This window comes from Aedes aegypti, chromosome 3 (assembly GCF_002204515.2).
Source record: "Aedes aegypti strain LVP_AGWG chromosome 3, AaegL5.0 Primary Assembly, whole genome shotgun sequence".
NCBI classification, from domain to species: Eukaryota; Metazoa; Arthropoda; class Insecta; order Diptera; family Culicidae; genus Aedes; species Aedes aegypti.
Genome location: NC_035109.1, coordinates 3067491 through 3084532, shown reverse-complemented (window position 1 = coordinate 3084532; position 17042 = coordinate 3067491). Strand labels below are relative to the sequence as shown.

General features: G+C 39.2%; 1 protein-coding gene across 3 annotated transcripts in view; it reads right to left on the bottom strand.

Moving 5' to 3' along the window:
- LOC5567869 (upstream stimulatory factor 1) overlaps positions 1-8810 on the bottom strand; it is an 82399-nt gene extending 73589 nt beyond the window's left edge. Inside the window, exons 1-3 of one of the 3 annotated variants that reach the window (XM_021849683.1) lie at positions 8009-8810; positions 7448-7485; positions 7262-7309 (exon numbers count right to left, since the gene is read on the bottom strand). In XM_021849683.1, the coding sequence (XP_021705375.1) occupies positions 7262-7309; positions 7448-7485; positions 8009-8049 (127 nt within the window). In that variant the 5' untranslated portion in view covers positions 8050-8810. Of the gene's footprint in view, positions 1-6427; positions 7222-7261; positions 7310-7447; positions 7486-8008 lie in introns of those variants that run through there. The other 2 variants (XM_001651839.2, XM_021849684.1) reach the window with 2 other exon arrangements.
- Positions 8811-17042: the final 8232 nt, after the last annotated feature.

Sequence of the window (17042 nt, the reverse complement as noted above, 5' to 3'; positions counted from 1 at the left end):
CTATTTTAACAAAAAATGTCAAATTTTGTATTTTTTTAACACATAGTAAACAATGATACAGTACTGACCCGATATTGTCAGCCCCCGATTTTGTCTGCCCCCGATGTCTACCCCGATTTTGTCAGTTTTTTGACCCGATTTTGTCGGCTTGTTTTGAATTTATCAAAAAATTGTTTTCGCCATGTTCTACCATATTTTCATTAAAAATGATGATGATGTTTAATGTCATGCACGCATGGGCATAGCCAGAGGGGGCAATGCATCACGAACCAGCGAGGTCAAATCCTGCTAGAGGCACTGGCCGTGCTAGATGTCGATCTGGCTAATGTTGGTACCAAAAGTACCTTCAGCCGAAACGGAGCGGAGTCGATTATCGACGTTACTTTTTGTAGTCCTGGCCTAACGAGTAGTTCGAACTGGAGGGTAGACAATGCCTACACTCACAGCGACCACCTGGCGGTTCGCTACAGTATCGACTACAACAACAGCAGGCAGCGCGTAGAGGAAGCGGCTAGGTCACGGCCAAGCCCTCGTAGGTGGAAGACATCGTACTTCAATGACGAAGTACTTAGGGAGGCGCTCCGTCGTGAGCGTAACCTACTCGGCCTAAGCGGGGACGAACTGGTAGCGGTGCTTTCGCGTGCGTGCGATGCGACCATGCCTAGGAAAGTCCACCCTAGAAATGGGAGACCACCGACGTACTGGTGGACTCAAGCAATTGCGAACCTGCGCCGTGCCTGCCTACGGGCCAGGAGGCGGATGCAGCGAGCACGTACCGAGCAGGAGCGTGAAGAACGACGGGCGGTGTTCACCGCTGCCAAAGTCGCGCTGAAGTCCGAGATAAGGGCAAGCAAAAAGGCCTGCTTTGAGAGACTCTGTCAGAGTGCCAACGTGAACCCGTGGGGTGATGCCTACAGGATCGTTATGGCGAAGACAAGAGGTGCAATTGCTCCTACGGAGCAATCTCCACAGATGCTGGAGGGGATCATCGAGGGGCTCTTTCCGCGCCACAACCCTAGCCCATGGCCTCCTTTTGTAGGACAGCCGGGGATTGGGGCTGGCGATGAGGATAGAGTAACCGATGAGGAACTTGTAGGGATTGCAAAATCCCTAAGCATGGGGAAGGCACCAGGTCCGGACGGAGTTCCAAACCTGGCCCTCAAAGTCGCAATCTTGGAGGCTCCCGGTATGTTCAGATCTGCTATGCAGATATGCCTGGACGAGGGAGTATTTCCAGATGCGTGGAAGAGGCAGAGCCTGGTACTATTGCCAAAGGCGGGGAAACCACCTGGTGACCCGTCGGCGTATAGACCAATATGCTTGATTGACACGGCGGGGAAGGTGCTCGAGAAGATCATCCTCAACAGACTGTTGAGGTACACTGAGAGTGTAAATGGTCTCTCAAGCAACCAGTTCGGCTTCCGGAAAGGGAAGTCCACCGTAGACGCTATTCTGACGGTTAAGAAAACCGCTGAGATAGCACTCCAGCGTAAGAGGAGGGGGATTCGCTACTGCGCAGTAGTGACTCTGGATGTAAGGAACGCATTTAATAGTGCCAGTTGGGCGGCTATTGCCGATGCGCTCCTGCGTCTGGGGATACCCGAGTACCTGTACAAGATTCTCGCAAGTTACTTCCAGAATCGGGTATTAGTCTATGACACAGAGGTGGGTCGGAAGTGCTTTCACATAACCTCAGGAGTCCCGCAAGGTTCCATCCTGGGCCCGGTGTTATGGAATGTCATGTACGACGAGGTGTTGAGATTAAAATTCCCGGCGGGTGTGGTCATCGTTGGCTCTGCCGACGATATTACGCTGGAGGTCTACGGTGAATCGATCGAAGAAGTGGAATTGACTGCAGCCCACTCGATCGCAATTGTGGAGGAGTGGATGAGCTCCAGGAAACTGGAATTGGCTCACCACAAAACTGAGGCGGTTGTTGTCAACAACCGAAAGTCGGTGCAGCAAGCGGTGATCAGTGTAGGCGACTGCACGATCACTTCGAAGCGCTCCGTCAAACACTTGGGGGTGATGATCGACGATAAGCTTACCTTCGGTAGCCACGTCGATTATGCCTGCAAGAGAGCCTCCACAGCTATTGTGGCACTGTCCCGGATGATGTCCAATAGCTCTGCGGTGTACGCCAGCAAGCGAAAGCTTCTGGCCAGTGTCGCCTCGTCCATACTGAGGTATGGTGGCCCGGCTTGGGGCACGGCCTTAAGTACCAAGAGCTACCGTAGCAAGCTAGAGAGTACTTATAGGCTAATGTGCCTGAGGGTTGCGAGCGCGTACCGTACCGTGTCACACGATGCACTTTGTGTCATCACCGGTATGGTGCCTATTGGTATCCTTATCATGGAAGACATAGAGTGCTTCGAAATGCGCGGCACAAGAGGCATACGCAGGACTGCCAGACTGGCCTCCATGGTCAAATGGCAGCGTGCGTGGGACAGTTCCACCAAGGGAGTGTGGACTCACAGGTTGATTCCGAGGTTAGATATCTGGGTCAATAGGCGCCATGGGGAACTAACATTCCACCTGACACAGGTCCTTTCGGGCCATGGTTGCTTTAGACAGTATCTACACCGTTTCGGTCATGCGGGTTCTCCCGAATGTCCAGTTTGTGCAGGTTTAGAGGAAACGGCGGAACACGTTTTGTTCGTGTGCCCGCGTTTCCGCACAATGCGTGACCGCATGTTAGCCACATGCGGTCGGGACACGACTCCGGACAATTTGGTCCAGAGGATGTGTGAAGACGAGTTTGGCTGGAATGCCGTTTCATCGGCTATCACCCACATCGTCTCGGAACTGCAAAGGAGGTGGCGAGTGGACTCGAGGAGTGGCTAGTGCAGACGCTAAACAACAGGTGGTCCAAGGGTTCGCAGTCGGCCACGTAGGTCATACCGGTGCCCTACGGTCGAAATCGACCCTTACAGCGATTAAGTGGCCGCGGGGAGAACATCCTGGTAGCGCTGCTGTCGTGGCGCCGGCCTACTGGGTGGATACGAGCCTCTGGTTGTTCGGGGCAGGTGGAGGCCCCTTCGTCAGCAATCCCAGCTGGTGCTAGCTGATAGGGCCTGAGCCTTCAGTAGGTCAAATTGCGAAGCTCGCAGTATCAGTTCTTGATACCTGCGGTGCAGCTGGGCGCGGGCGTAGTGGTCGACCCTGCCCGCTTTCAGCGGACAACGGGAGGTGAGGACCACTTGGGAAGCTGGCAAAGCGCCAGCATGGTACCTTGGTGGACCCCCCTAAGCGTGTCATCGATGTTCGTTGCTGCATGGCTACGCAGCTAACCTGGAGGATGCGATGTGCAATAGCCCCTCTTCGAAGCAATGCCTTCTTGGTGGTCCCGGAGAGACGAAGGGTTTGGCGGCAATGGAAATGGTTTAATGGGTCGGGGGTGTAGTCCTGTTTACTGCTTGCATGTAGTAAATGGTCCCTAACCCCACACGGCGTCTGTTGAGCAGATTATCCCCCCATTGCTTAGAAGAAAAAAAAAAAAAAAAAGAGGGGGCAATGGGAATGCCTCCTCCCCTTTGGACGATGCTAAAAACAATATTACGGGAATTTATCATGTGTTTGTATTTTGAAAAGATTGTCTCCAGCACTCATATTTATATAATTGTTGCATGATGATAGATTGGAAAACTTATGGAGTATTCCAAACAATCAGCTTTTTGAAAAACTTCTTGCCATAAATTTTTCGAAGGGTATATCAAATCTGTTGGGAAACTCAAAAAGGTTCTACAAAATTTATTGTCAGCAGAATATTATCATTAGAGTAATCGGACTCCTCGTATTTCCCACAGGAATTCCACTCGAGATATCATTCATAATCCTCCAGATATTTCTCCAACGTGTTTCTCCAATTATTCCTGAAATTATTCTATAAATCGTTCCTGGCTGTACCTCGAATTTCTCCAGAGATTCCTCAACAAAATTTAAAGGTGTTTTCTAGAGGTGATTCTGAAAATTCTTCCATAAAAACTCAATTTAATATGCCAAATATTAAACGAGTTATACACAGCGATCTCAAGTATCATAAAACTGTGTTTCGTTTCTTAGCAACTTGCTAGTTAAATCATTCTTAAAATTAAAAAAACGGGATTCATACAGCCGAGTTTATGACAAAAAAAAGACATGTGTGAAGGTTCATTCATGAATTACTCCGAGAATTTCTCTCAATACTATTTCAAAAATTAATCTATGGATTCCTGTTGAAACTTTTCTTTCAAAAATTTCATAAATTGTTCCAGAAATATACTGGGTACACCGAAAGGGTTTTGCGTCTAAATTAAAATTGATTTTTGCTTGAACTTGAACTCGACCACAAACTTCACTCAAAATTCTAATAGAATATTTTTATTTTTCAAGTAATTACTTCAATAATTATCTTCTTTTAGTCCTTGTTGAATTCATTCCATTTTTATCTTCAGTATGTCTCGAGATAAACTTCAAAATTTGCTCACGAGATTTTCAGGAACTTGACTAGGAATTTCACCAAAATCATTTTGAAGCATTAAATCATCCCTTAGGTATAGGAATAATTTATGAGATTTATTCACTACTTCATGTGATGTAATTTATGAATACTTCTGCGCTAAACTAAAGAAAATTTCTTGGTTTTCAAACAGTAAGAAATATTTTTACACACATTCCATTTCCAAACATTGAGTTTTAAAACAATGTTTAGGAAAAAATATGTGAAAACTCCGTATGAAACATTCTTTGAATTATACTAAAATGAATTCCAAGAAGAGCTTTGAGGCAATTATTTATGCTATGTATTTCGAAGGAGTTTCTAAATCAAGAGGAATTTTAATATGAACCTCTTTAGGAATTTCTGTGTTCTGTGAGAAATTTTTAGAAAATTCATCGATCATGTATAACTAGGAACTCAGGTTGATTCCATTTGTTTTACTGGACAAAGCAAAATTGCCGATCAAAGGAACCACAACGAATCGAATCTTTGGAATTTTTCCAATAGGTAAATCTGCAAGACTTTAAATAGACCCGTCACTCAACATTGAAATAAGACGCGTTTAGGATTTTACTTAGCTTACTATGAAAAAAATACGGTGGGTATCTTGTATAGTTTTATGTTTCATGCAAAAAGAGTGCACTGCACATTTTAAAAAGTTGAATACTTAAATATAGTCGAGTGTTGGCAAACTGCTATTGATTTTTTTATTCATACCTTTTTCACATTGAACAACAATGAGTGAATGATAAGATCATTAGACCGTTGTGCACAACCCAAGAATTAAAGAAAGAAGTCTAAGAAGGCAAGATAACATGGCAACTGTCAGTGAGCTGTCTCCTCTCTCAGCTGTACGCTAGCACCACATAGCGGCAAAATTGCTAACCAGTTAGTGCTGCCTCACATTGCTTTTAAGCTTCTGAACAACTTTGCTGAAGACACGAACAATCTAAGTGGTCAGGTTCATGAGCTAGAGCCTGCTAGAATATGATCAAATGACATACACACTAGCGCCACGTAGCGGCAAAATTGCTAACCAATCAGTGCTGCCTCAGATTGCTTTTAAGCTTCTGAACAACTTTGCTGAAGACACGAACATTCTAAGTTGTCAGGTTCATGAGCTAGAGCCGTCTAAAATATGACCAATTTACATGCACACTAGCGCCACGTAGCGGCAAAATTGCTAACCAATCAGTGCTGCCTCAGATTGCTTTTAAGCTTCTGAACAACTTTGCTGAAGACACGAACATTCTAAGTGGTCAGGTTCATGAGCTAGAGCCGTCTAAAATATGACCAATTTACATGCACACTAGCGCCACGTAGCGGCAAAATGGCGCATTAAAAATGTCAGCTGATGAACGCCGTAAGGCTTCTGAACAACTTTGCTGAAGACCGCAGCTTTCTAGAAAGTAAGGTTTCCAAGATATTGCGTCATTAGTGTAATAGCTTACGGGTGATGCTAAACTTTTTGGGGGGTGCTGCAATATTCAATTGAGGTGTTGCAATACTAGATGATGCGATTCCATACTTATGGCGGGTAGTGTAGCTCTAGATGTCCATTACTTATTCATTAACACTTCTACAATGTTTGCCTAATATATTTTCATTTATCAAAAGATGATAAAAATCGATATGATAAAATACAAACGGTTTCATCTGAACACATTATTTTGATTTTTAGAAGTGAATGGAGCTTACTTAAACATATGTTATTACTTCCATTCACATTGTATTCCATAATTCGATCATCGGTTATATTAGTCAAGAATTAAGATTGTAAACACTTGAGCTCACTGTGTAATACTTATTACAGTATTATTCATCTCATTATCCAAACGAGTAGCATCGTAAACAGACAATTCTCAAAACGTGATCAACAATCGAAATTACGACACGCTACTTTTCTGTGCGGCCTTCAACTAGTCACTAATCCTTAGGTTTCTTACTCACGGTTTCGGTTGATTCACGGTGGCCAATATCTGACCGTTCAAAACGATTGTTCCTATCCTTTACTTTTCAAGATCAACTGTCAAAAATGGTTGTTTACACCGAATCGTAGTGTCACGCTATCAATAGCATCAACAGCAACAGCAACAGCAACGGTCAACAGATAACATCACAAGCGAGAATTGCAACAGTAATCACACGAACGAGAATGCAATCTATTTTTGTAAGAAAAAGAGCAGCCACTATACGAGAATAAGAGTGTACTGTTTATGAACATGCACTTTTACTTCACTTTGTGCAAACAACACACGAATAGAGATATACACGACACGACAGAGTCGGCAACTACACACGCGCGCGCGTTCAAAACCACCCCCTCAAGAACGCACGGCGAGAGGGGTTCCCTGCTGGTCATTCTTCACAAAGTCACATAGCAGGCGTTTGCATTCTGGGAAGCACACTAGAACTCCATTCATCAGCAACTTTTTTTTTCCGCGGCCTACTGCTTTTAGTTCCGTTCGGTTGACACATTCCGCTTTCTTCACTTGCACTTTCCAAGAAGAATGTGTGTCCCGTACCGAGCTCTGATAATGCGCTTTATCTCCTTTCGTTCTTCTTACGGTTCCTCACTATTTTCGTCCGGCTCTCTATTACGGTTTGTCACTGTCGAATCTCAATGTACTCTCGCTTTCATGCTGGTTGTTTGTTGTTTCTTATTTTCGTTTTTTTTTTGTATTATCATCCTCACTGCACGTATTCCGACTACTGTTGCACAAACTCACGAAAACGTGAAACAAAGAAATTTCACGAAAAGCAAAAGGTACGAAAATGTATTACCGTCATTTTTCACAAACTGCAGCTCGTCGTCGATATGTGAGAAGTCACCTGCGAAAGAGGGGAGAAAGAAGGGAGAAAACTTTGTCAAAGCAGGCGGTGGGTGGTTTTGGGTGGAAATTTTCTTCGTCGGAAGGAAATTTTCCACTTTGATCATTGCTCTAGGTTCGGGCTTTTTATTCAACTTACCTAGTGTATTGTCCTCGGCCATGCTTATCAGGTCGTCACTGTGGAAGATGGGCGAGAAAAAAGAATACTCGATCAGTAAAGATGATTCCGAATTCTTTTTCGTCGAGACAAGGATGAGAATTTTCCGCAGATTCTCCCACGAAGTCTGCCTTTCTTCTGTTTGACAGAGTGCCCCGCGAGAAGATTTTCAGAAACGTCAATCGTAGATTTTTTTTTCGAACGATCTTTTGCAAAAGGAAAGGCTTTTATGGCACTTGAGTGAAGAAAAAGTACACGACTGCTAGAGTCATTCGAGTGTACTACCAGCGAATCGTAGTATGGGGATGGGAATTTGCACTTGGGAAAATGCTTCAATCACTATAGGGTAGAGCAGATACGTCGATTGATGATGAGTTTCACGAAACACACAGCAATCAGTGCTATTTACGCGTGGTATGAGAATGCAAAAAATACGGGGTGGGTATCAATCGTAGGAGGCGAGAAAAAATAAATACTACTCCGAGGAAAATTATGGGGCTAGTCTGCTATAATCAATAATCTTATGCTGGGAGGTTTAATTACCTTATTTCTAAGCAATCAACATCGTAGTCTAGCTTATTCATCTTGGATATCGTTGGAACTACTCCCGGATCCAACGAAAACTATTGTCTCACTAGGATTAATCGAATTAAACCTATATAAACACTAAATAACACTTGAGCTCCGTTTCTGCACAGCGAAACTCGTTTATGCTCTTTTTCTGCTTTCCTTTGGGTTACAAAATATCCTTGCGTTATTCCTTTCGGTGCGTATGGCGTTCTCCCCTGCCAGTTTCCTAGCGAGTGTCAAATTCGCTCCGATTTACTCCAATAATGCTATTCGCTACTTTCTCTCACACGCGCTCGCTCTCCCTCAATGGTTTGTCCGTCTCGATGCCCTCAGCCAAGCATTTACACATCCATACAGTTTGGCTATGGCTACTAGATGAGGATGTCTGGGCGGACGGAGATGGTTCAAAACAAACAAGGCCAGAATGACAGTACAACAACCGAATCGCGAACGAAGTATGCCATAAATCTGGTGTTGCCAGAAATAATTGTAGTCGATCAGGCGATGTCGAGTGCGGTTTCACCTTAAACACCACGACAAACCACTCGCGAAAACTTTGAAATCTAACGCCGAGCACCCTTCACAGATCTCCAGGAATTCACCGAACCCTTTTGGGTCGAACACACTCCAAGTCTAAGCTTGGAACGAACGATTAACAACTAAAACGAAACAGTATTGAGAATTGATATCTAATCAGTTGCTGAGGAGACCAGGTGCCGTTCGATGTGCGCAGCGCGACGGTTCTCTTACGACTGACTAAACCCAAACTGACTTGACTCTGGCCGGAGCGGAGCGATAACTGTGACCCGTCGTTGGCGTCGTCGTCGAAGTCGTCATCATCGCAAAGTCGGCTCGATGCGGCGTAATGATGATTAGGGCCCTGTCTGGATAGTGGATGTGACCGGCGTCGCGACGGCAATCAAAACTCACCACCCATCAGTCAGTCAGTGGACGGGGAGTCGTCGATCGAAGATTTGTTGTGGGATGTTCGACGACTCGACCGGCGCTATTCAGCATTCATTCACACTTTTAGCGACATTTGTTTGCGCGATTAATTTAAACCGATTTCCTCTAACACAAAACTTTTCGTCGGTTACTTAGGCGATCTTCGTTGGTTGCATCGAAGTTAGCACTGGGCTGTTGATTTTCTACCGGGATTTAAAAGGTAGCGACGTGTACTCTAATTTCCCAATCGAAACCCAAGGCCGGTGGCAGCCAAAGCGTTTGCTGTTGTAATTGCTGTGCAGTAGGCTCTGGTCGGTACACGTGTAGCAGCGCGAGAGACGCGGGACAGGTGCGACAACGATTAGCATACTTAGAAAACGGCAGTAGGCTCTGCTTATCCGATTATGGATGCAAATACTGAAGGGCACTCAGGTAATTCACGAGGAGCTTTCGGAGTCATAGCGTCTGAGACACTCAGGCAAAGGCACAATGTGCGATATATTTCTTCTGTTCATGGCACTATAAAATTTCGATTTTATGGCTTTGCCGGTACTGTGACGTGAAATGGGGTAATATCAAGGTTATCCCAACAGTGTTATTTTGAAAGTGTTGGCATAGTTTGATAATATAATTTTAGGCTGAGTTTCTGTCCCATTTTCTTCTTTTTTGCGTTGCGTCTCAAACAAGACAGAGCCTTTTCCCCATACTGTTCTATGAGCGCACCCAGAAATTTCTTAAAATTGGATCTTAAAATTCTATTAGGTTAAATCTTTCTAAAAATTAAATCTTTCAGATCTTCCTAAGCAATTGCTGCTTTCGGGATTCCCCAAAAAAATTGTTTTAGATATTTTTTTGCTTCATGCCTTCTTGAATTCTTCCAACAATCAATCTATGCATGCATCAAAATTAGTTCTTAGACAATATCCCAAGAATTTCTATGGACTTTCTCTGATTGGTTGGCAGATATACTCAAATAACTAAAATTTCGCAAAAGATTTCTTTTGTATGTTTTTCTAAGCATTACATCTTAAGTTCTTCCATCAATCCACATTGGCGTAGCTAGGAAATTTTTCTGGAGGGGGCCTAGAAAATTTCATAGTTTCATGTTTTTTTTAGTTTCATAGTTTTATAGCAGTGATCCTCAGCCCTGTTTTTTTTTTTCAACCATTTTTATTCCTGATGGAGGATTGTTTTTGTAATAGTTTTTTTTGATGTTCTTCATAACTTTGGGAGTAGAGCAGTTTCCCGAAGAAAAATTTTGCGGAACTTTTCAGATTTAAGAGATACAGACATCACGTCCGACCCGCGGACCGCACTTTGGTGACCACGGATTTATAGCATCCATAGCAAAATTTCATATTTTTAACAGATTTGTATTGATTTTAATTATTTGTTATTCTGTCTCATTTCACGGCACATTAGTGATGTTTGTAAATTTCAATTTTCGCTACGAAAAAGATTCATTTATTTTGTAATCCAGTCAAAATTTCTTAAATAATTTTAACAAAAAATCACAAGAAATGTTCTTTGTTATTCTTACACGAAATTTTTAAATTCAAACATGTGTTTTGAAGAGATTCCTCTGAAAATTCCTACGGGATTTTCTTCAGGAATTATTTTTTGTAATTTTCAGTGTTTTCTCCAAGAACTCCTTTACCAGTTTTCACTGATTTTGTCCTGGGATTCCCACGACTTTCTGATCTTACCAGAAAATGTCTCGAACAATCTCTATCGAATTGTTTAAAAAATATATTGAAGAACTCTGCCAGATAATGCATTACATATTATTTTAATTATTCCTCCTGGAAGGTTCTCTACGTACTTATTACATATAAATTCCAATATTTCGTTTAAAGTATCCTCTGGTTGTTAATTAATAATTTGATTATGATTTTTTGGAATTATTGAGGATTTCACCATAAAAAGCTCTAGGAGTTTCACCATAAATGTCTTTAAGATCATCAAGCAAGGATTAATTCCACGGATTCCTAAGAAAGTTTGCAATCAGTTTTTTCAGCTTTGCTTTTGAAGTTCGTCCTAAAGTTCCTCTACAAGATTGTTTGAATAAATCTTAGCAAAAATTACCCAAACTTCTTGCAAAAAAACTAAATGACTCTTCCAGGTTTCATCGTAATATCTCACAAGAAATTAAAAATAATTCAATTGTAAAAATACTAATCATGATTTCTCATAGAAGCTCTCCGCAGATCTATCTGTGTTTTTTCACAAAATATTATTTTAAAATTCCTTCAAAATAACGGAACAACATCTCGTATTACTTCAAAACGCTTTCAAAAATATTTTTTATTTGTTTAAAAATGCCTAACTATGAAATGTTTGAAGAAATCTTAAATTCCTATAAAGTTCCTAGCGTTCAACCGTTTTTTTTCAAAACTCTTCCGCGAAATTACTCAAAGATTTCTCGAGTAATTTGTTCAGGGATTTCATTATATCACTGTTTCCATTAGATTCTTCCAAAAAATTAACCAGAGTATAATCTAAGTATTCTCCAGATATATTTTTTTCTTCAAACCGCACTCACGATTCTTTTGGGACTTTTTTTCAATATTTCTTTCACCAGAATAACTAAGATTTTGCAATTCATTATTAAACTTCTCAAAAAAATTCTTCATAAGTTCCAAGAAATATTCTTACTAGTTCTAAAAATAACTTTCAGGTTCAAAAAATAACTTCATTTTTTTTACGAATGGTAATCTCAGGATTCTTTCAGGAAAATTTTTCATCTTATTAACTACTTCAGGAATATTTCAATATTTTTAGTGATTGCTTTACAAATTCCTATACCAATCGCTGCATATCAGATTTCTAGAACACATAGAACGCGTTGGAAGAAGTTTGTTTGTATTTTTTTTTTTTTTGAATAATTCTTCACAAGAATTCGGAAAAAATACTTATTTCCTGTCTAATTATTCAAGAAATAATCCATAGAATTTCTGAAACTTGTTGACAATGTTTCTCACAGGAAAGCTTAAGTGGTACTTGTAGGATTTACTACAAAAAAATCTTGTTCTTTTCCTTCGTCTTTTATTATTAGAATATTATTGGTGTTAAAACGGATGGAATTTTTACTGAAAATATTTGTAATTAAAATCTTAGATAATATATTGTATGAACTCCGAAGTTTCATGATACTATGATGAACATATTGATGTAGGTCCCATTTTTCCTACCTTTAGAAATTCCAAACAAACTTTTTTGAAAAGTTTAGTTTCGATTATTTTGTAGTACTGTAGTACTGTTTGGAGTATGGAAAATGTTCCATGCGAAGGAAGGTAAAACAACGAAATGTTGAAGTCGGATAATTAAAACCTCTTCAATAAATTTCCAAATACCCTAAACGGTGTATCTTTTATAATGCGGGTAACATTGATAGCGAGGGACCCACAACATACTAATCGAAATAACATAATTTATGTTATTCAGTTAAATATGCGAAAGTTAAGAGTATTAGTATGATACTTCATGTCAGAACTATTTTCAGAACTATGATACTTCATGTCAGAACTATTCAGCGATAGCATTTGAGTTTTTATATTCTAATATTAAGGCGAAGTAGGCCGTCATTGAAATTTGTACACGTCGTTGATGATTGTTGCTAATTCATCTCACGAGTTCGAATCAAAGAAAATCTGTTGATTTTGCACTGACACACCTGAAAAAGTATCAGCATACACTATGCATGTTAGCGCGAACAGTGTTACTTTTTCAAGTCAATATAAACTATCAAGACTGAGTTTTATCACTTTAATATGCTGCCCATACTCGCATAACAGTCCCATTTATATATGAAATCCCATATAATATGGGACTGTTATGCGAGTATGGGCAGTATGCAAGCTGAAAAGTCATCATTTTTGCCGAAACGAATGACGGGCTACTTAGCCTTAAAAATCGATGAGATTTTTGCATTTTTGAAATCCTTACAAACATTTTGAGAAGATTTTAAATAATTCGTTGCATATCCCTGACAGTCCAGTTAAAGTAGATCATGAATCCGGTCTCAAATCTCATATCGAACATCATTTTCACAAATTGGGGCCATTTTTGTAATCAAAGTCAGAAATTCCCATATAATGTTATACGCCTGAAGGTATGCGACAGCCTCACTCGGTTTTGTTCGAAATATTTATATTTCAAAAATTTTTGATTTATGTTGAATTCAATGTCGAAACGTGAATCATTTCATATATTTTTAGAAATATTAGTTTATACCCATTTATACAAACCTATAAGTGTTTGTTATGCATATTTGAACTTGAAACACTTTTGCAGGTGATTTTTTTACAAATTCTGTTATTTTATAAACAAATTGGAACCCACGTTCTCCATTAACATTCTCCAATCAAATTCTAACTGAAATGATGCTGAACAGCAGTTTGGTTGGCGATTTTCTTGTGTACACACCCATTATCAAAAAGTTACCACAAAACCGAAAATAGACTTTGAATTATATGCAAAATTATTGATCGATTCAACATGAATCGTCATGCAATCTTTTAACTGCAATCGATAGCTGAGATATTTGTTTTAAAAATATTAGATAAATATATTTCAAACCTAATGCTGAAATATTCAGATTTTCTTAAAAATTTCTTAAGAAGGCCCATCAGAATCTTCTTTGGAAAATATCCTTAAAATTTATCTTTCTTTGACTTATGATTTTCTAGAATTCTGCCAGAAAGCCTCTAAAAATTCCGCCCTCGTATTGCACAAAATTCAAACCAAGAATATGGATTCTGCTAATAATTGATAACATTGTTTCTAAGAAGTTTTTTAAAGAAGACCAATATATGTATCAATGAATATCCTAATAAATCTTTTCCTTCCTCCCAGTTATTTTGCTACATTTTTTTCTACAGATTACTTTACCCCTATGCTAATTTTGGAAGCGAAATTTCTCCTGGAGGTTTTCAGCAAATTCCCTCCGATGATTCTATGGCAAGAGGCGTTTCAAAAACAATTTTCTTTCCAATTTTTAAACAAACCGGGGATTTAAAGCGAAATTCCTTGAAAAAAAAAAGGTTTTTTATGCAATTTTAGATGTTTTTTGGAAATACTTTTTAAGGACTTGTAATGAACTTCGCGGAAAAAAATGTAATATTTTTTCTTTTGAAAAACTATTCAAAGAAATGTCTAATAGAACTTTTAGCGAAATGTCTTTGTATTAGATTTGATAGAATCAATGATTTTTGGAGGAATGGCGAGGAAAAACTGAACTTTTGAAAGATTAAGTAACTTTTTTTAGGTAAATCCGGGAACATTGTCCGGAACCAATTTGCTAATAAAAAGTAGACAAAGAAGGAATGAACGTCTTCCAGGAGGAATTCGCTTTGAAAGTATGAACAAGTCCCACAATTTTAATTGACTGATTTCCAAGAGATTTGCAAAAGTTTGAAGCCAACCTTTAATGTTACTTGAGGAATTTGATTATACTAAAATTCTATAAAGTATATCGAAAAGTTTTTTTTTTTTTTGAAAAATGTTGCTACAAATCTGTAAAAAAAATTGAATGAACATCAAAGAGAGAATTTATTGCTGGAATAAACACTCTGATTGATTTTGTTACATTGTTTCACACCAGGTTTAAGTTCTACCATTCATCTGAAGACAACTAGAAAATGCTGAAATACCTTGGAAGTTGAGCCTGATATTTCGACAAAAATTTCTGCCATAACGGATTATTTAAGCGAATTCTCATAAGAAAAATCATCATCGCCGGACATCTCGAGCAGGTTATCCTCCAAAAACATTAGAAAGCAAAATACAGTTAAAAACGAGTTTTGAGAATCAAACTTCCAGGATATTGATGCTATTTTGTACCACGGTAGTTTTTGGAACGAAGATGTCGAAATCTTGCGTATATCGCCTAGGGGCGGTCCATTAATTACGTAAGACAATTTTCGGGGTTTTTCAACCCCCCCTCCCCCCATGGTAAGATTTTTTGTATGAAAATTAAAAATAAATTGTATGGCACGTAAGAAATCTCAAATAATAAAGACGTATTTACAAAACAAAGGCGCTGGGTGTTATAAAACTGCATGAGTTCTTTAATTTGAAGCACATTAAAAATTAGTTTGACTTTAAGGCTCTAGCGTAAAATTTGACAAAATTTGGTAAGTTAAGCAGTGATCCTTCAATTTTTGTTTCTGAAGCAAAACATCTCATTACGAATTATTGACTGCAGTCAAAAGGGCAAACATAAACAACTACATCTCATAATCCATAAATGCGGCTCATAATTTTGTAGAATACACAAACAAGCATCTTATTAGTTTTGTTTGAAAAGAGTTTTACTTGAGATTGATAACATACCTTATGAAATTAACGAAAATTTACAGGATTCTGCTATAACTTCAAAAGCCTGATAAAGAATCTGTAGGAACACGCAAGGGCTCTGGAAGCATTTTGCTATTTCAATTCTTAGTATCTCGCTTAGGATTTCGCTAGGTATTGAAATCTTAGGATTTTGCGGCGATATTGCTGAAAAATTCCTAGATCTCCAATGAAAATCTGCCAGCGCTTCCCAAATTCCTCTGTGAACCTTTTCAATATCCCCAATATCTCTTCACAAATACTCAAAATACCACTAGAAACTCACATTACCCGCTATGAATTCACATGATGCCCTAGAGATCCTAAGAGTTTATTAAGAATCACCACAGACAAACAGACGCAACACCCTAATTATTTTCAACGTACAGCAGAATATCGCCCAATTCTAATATATGGTAGCTGGCCGATGGGCCACTCGTGGCGCTCACATCACTTTTGTTAGAGTTTGACATTTGCTCACTACTGCCACCTAGTTCACGGTTGGCCAAATAAAGTATTTTTAGCATTGGGCGTAAATGTTGACGTGACTATGTTTTAAATTGTTAATTGTTCTAGCTGTTACGTCTGTTTGTCTGTGGAATCACTATATTTTGTACATAAACCTCAATAACTAATTATACATTCTCACAATAATATGCAGACATTCTCAAGAATCCGTTGAAAATTGAAAGCTCCTTAAACCTAATAATTATTTTATCAGACCCGTATCCTTGATTTTTTTTTTAAGAATGCTCAATCGTCTTTAATCGACAAACCTAGCGTCTTACAGAATCTCCAATGAATATGGAACGTAGAAAATATATTATACACACTTATACCACAGTCTAGAAATTTGTACACTCTCTATCGTATTTATTGCACGCTTCAATTATATTTTTGAGAAAAAAAAAGTGTAGTTTGTACTGCGTCCGCATTTTTTTTTCATGGTGGCGGTATCAAACGGGACAGTAGAATTCTTAAAATATAAAATACGATATAGTAAAATATGCACACTTTTCATGGATTATATTTTGACACTAAAATAATACAATTTACTTTATGAAATTCCCGAAAAAATATTTTGCTTCATTTGTTTCTTTTACTGCGGTGTTTTAACAAACAAATCTAAAGGAAAGTGGTTTCATTCAGTGTTTCCCCACTGGCAGACTTAAGTGGGCTGGTCACTCAGCATGAATGCTTAAGAAAAGAGGTTGTTTTCTAATTGAGATGCTGGTGGAGATTAATTGCCTCATGAAACTCATGATCATCCCGATGTTAATAGGCGCGTACGAGAGCTGTTAGTAGTTAGTGGGATTTGGGCAAGGATTTGGGGGAAAATCGACGAGAATGGAGTTCTGCAATGCAGTAGGTTTACAGTTGACTCGCAATTCAAATGATCAAAGCAACAGACACAATAACATTTACAAAAATTTCAAAACTCTAATGGTTTTTAAAAATGTTGCCAAAAACGGATCCACTTTGTTGTCAAAATCGGGGGGTGCCAAAAATGGAGCATGCCAAAAACGGAATCCCACTGTATTTCGAATACCTGGCGTACATTTTTTTGAAACCATGAAAAAGCACTTAGTTTAGTCTGTTTGATAGGCTGACCATAAGGTAAAAGGATAAAAACGGGACAAAAAATATAACAAAATCGGGACAATTTTTAAAACTTATAAATAGCGTTCTTTTGAAAGTTTTAAGAAAATTTGTAACAATTTTAAGCTTT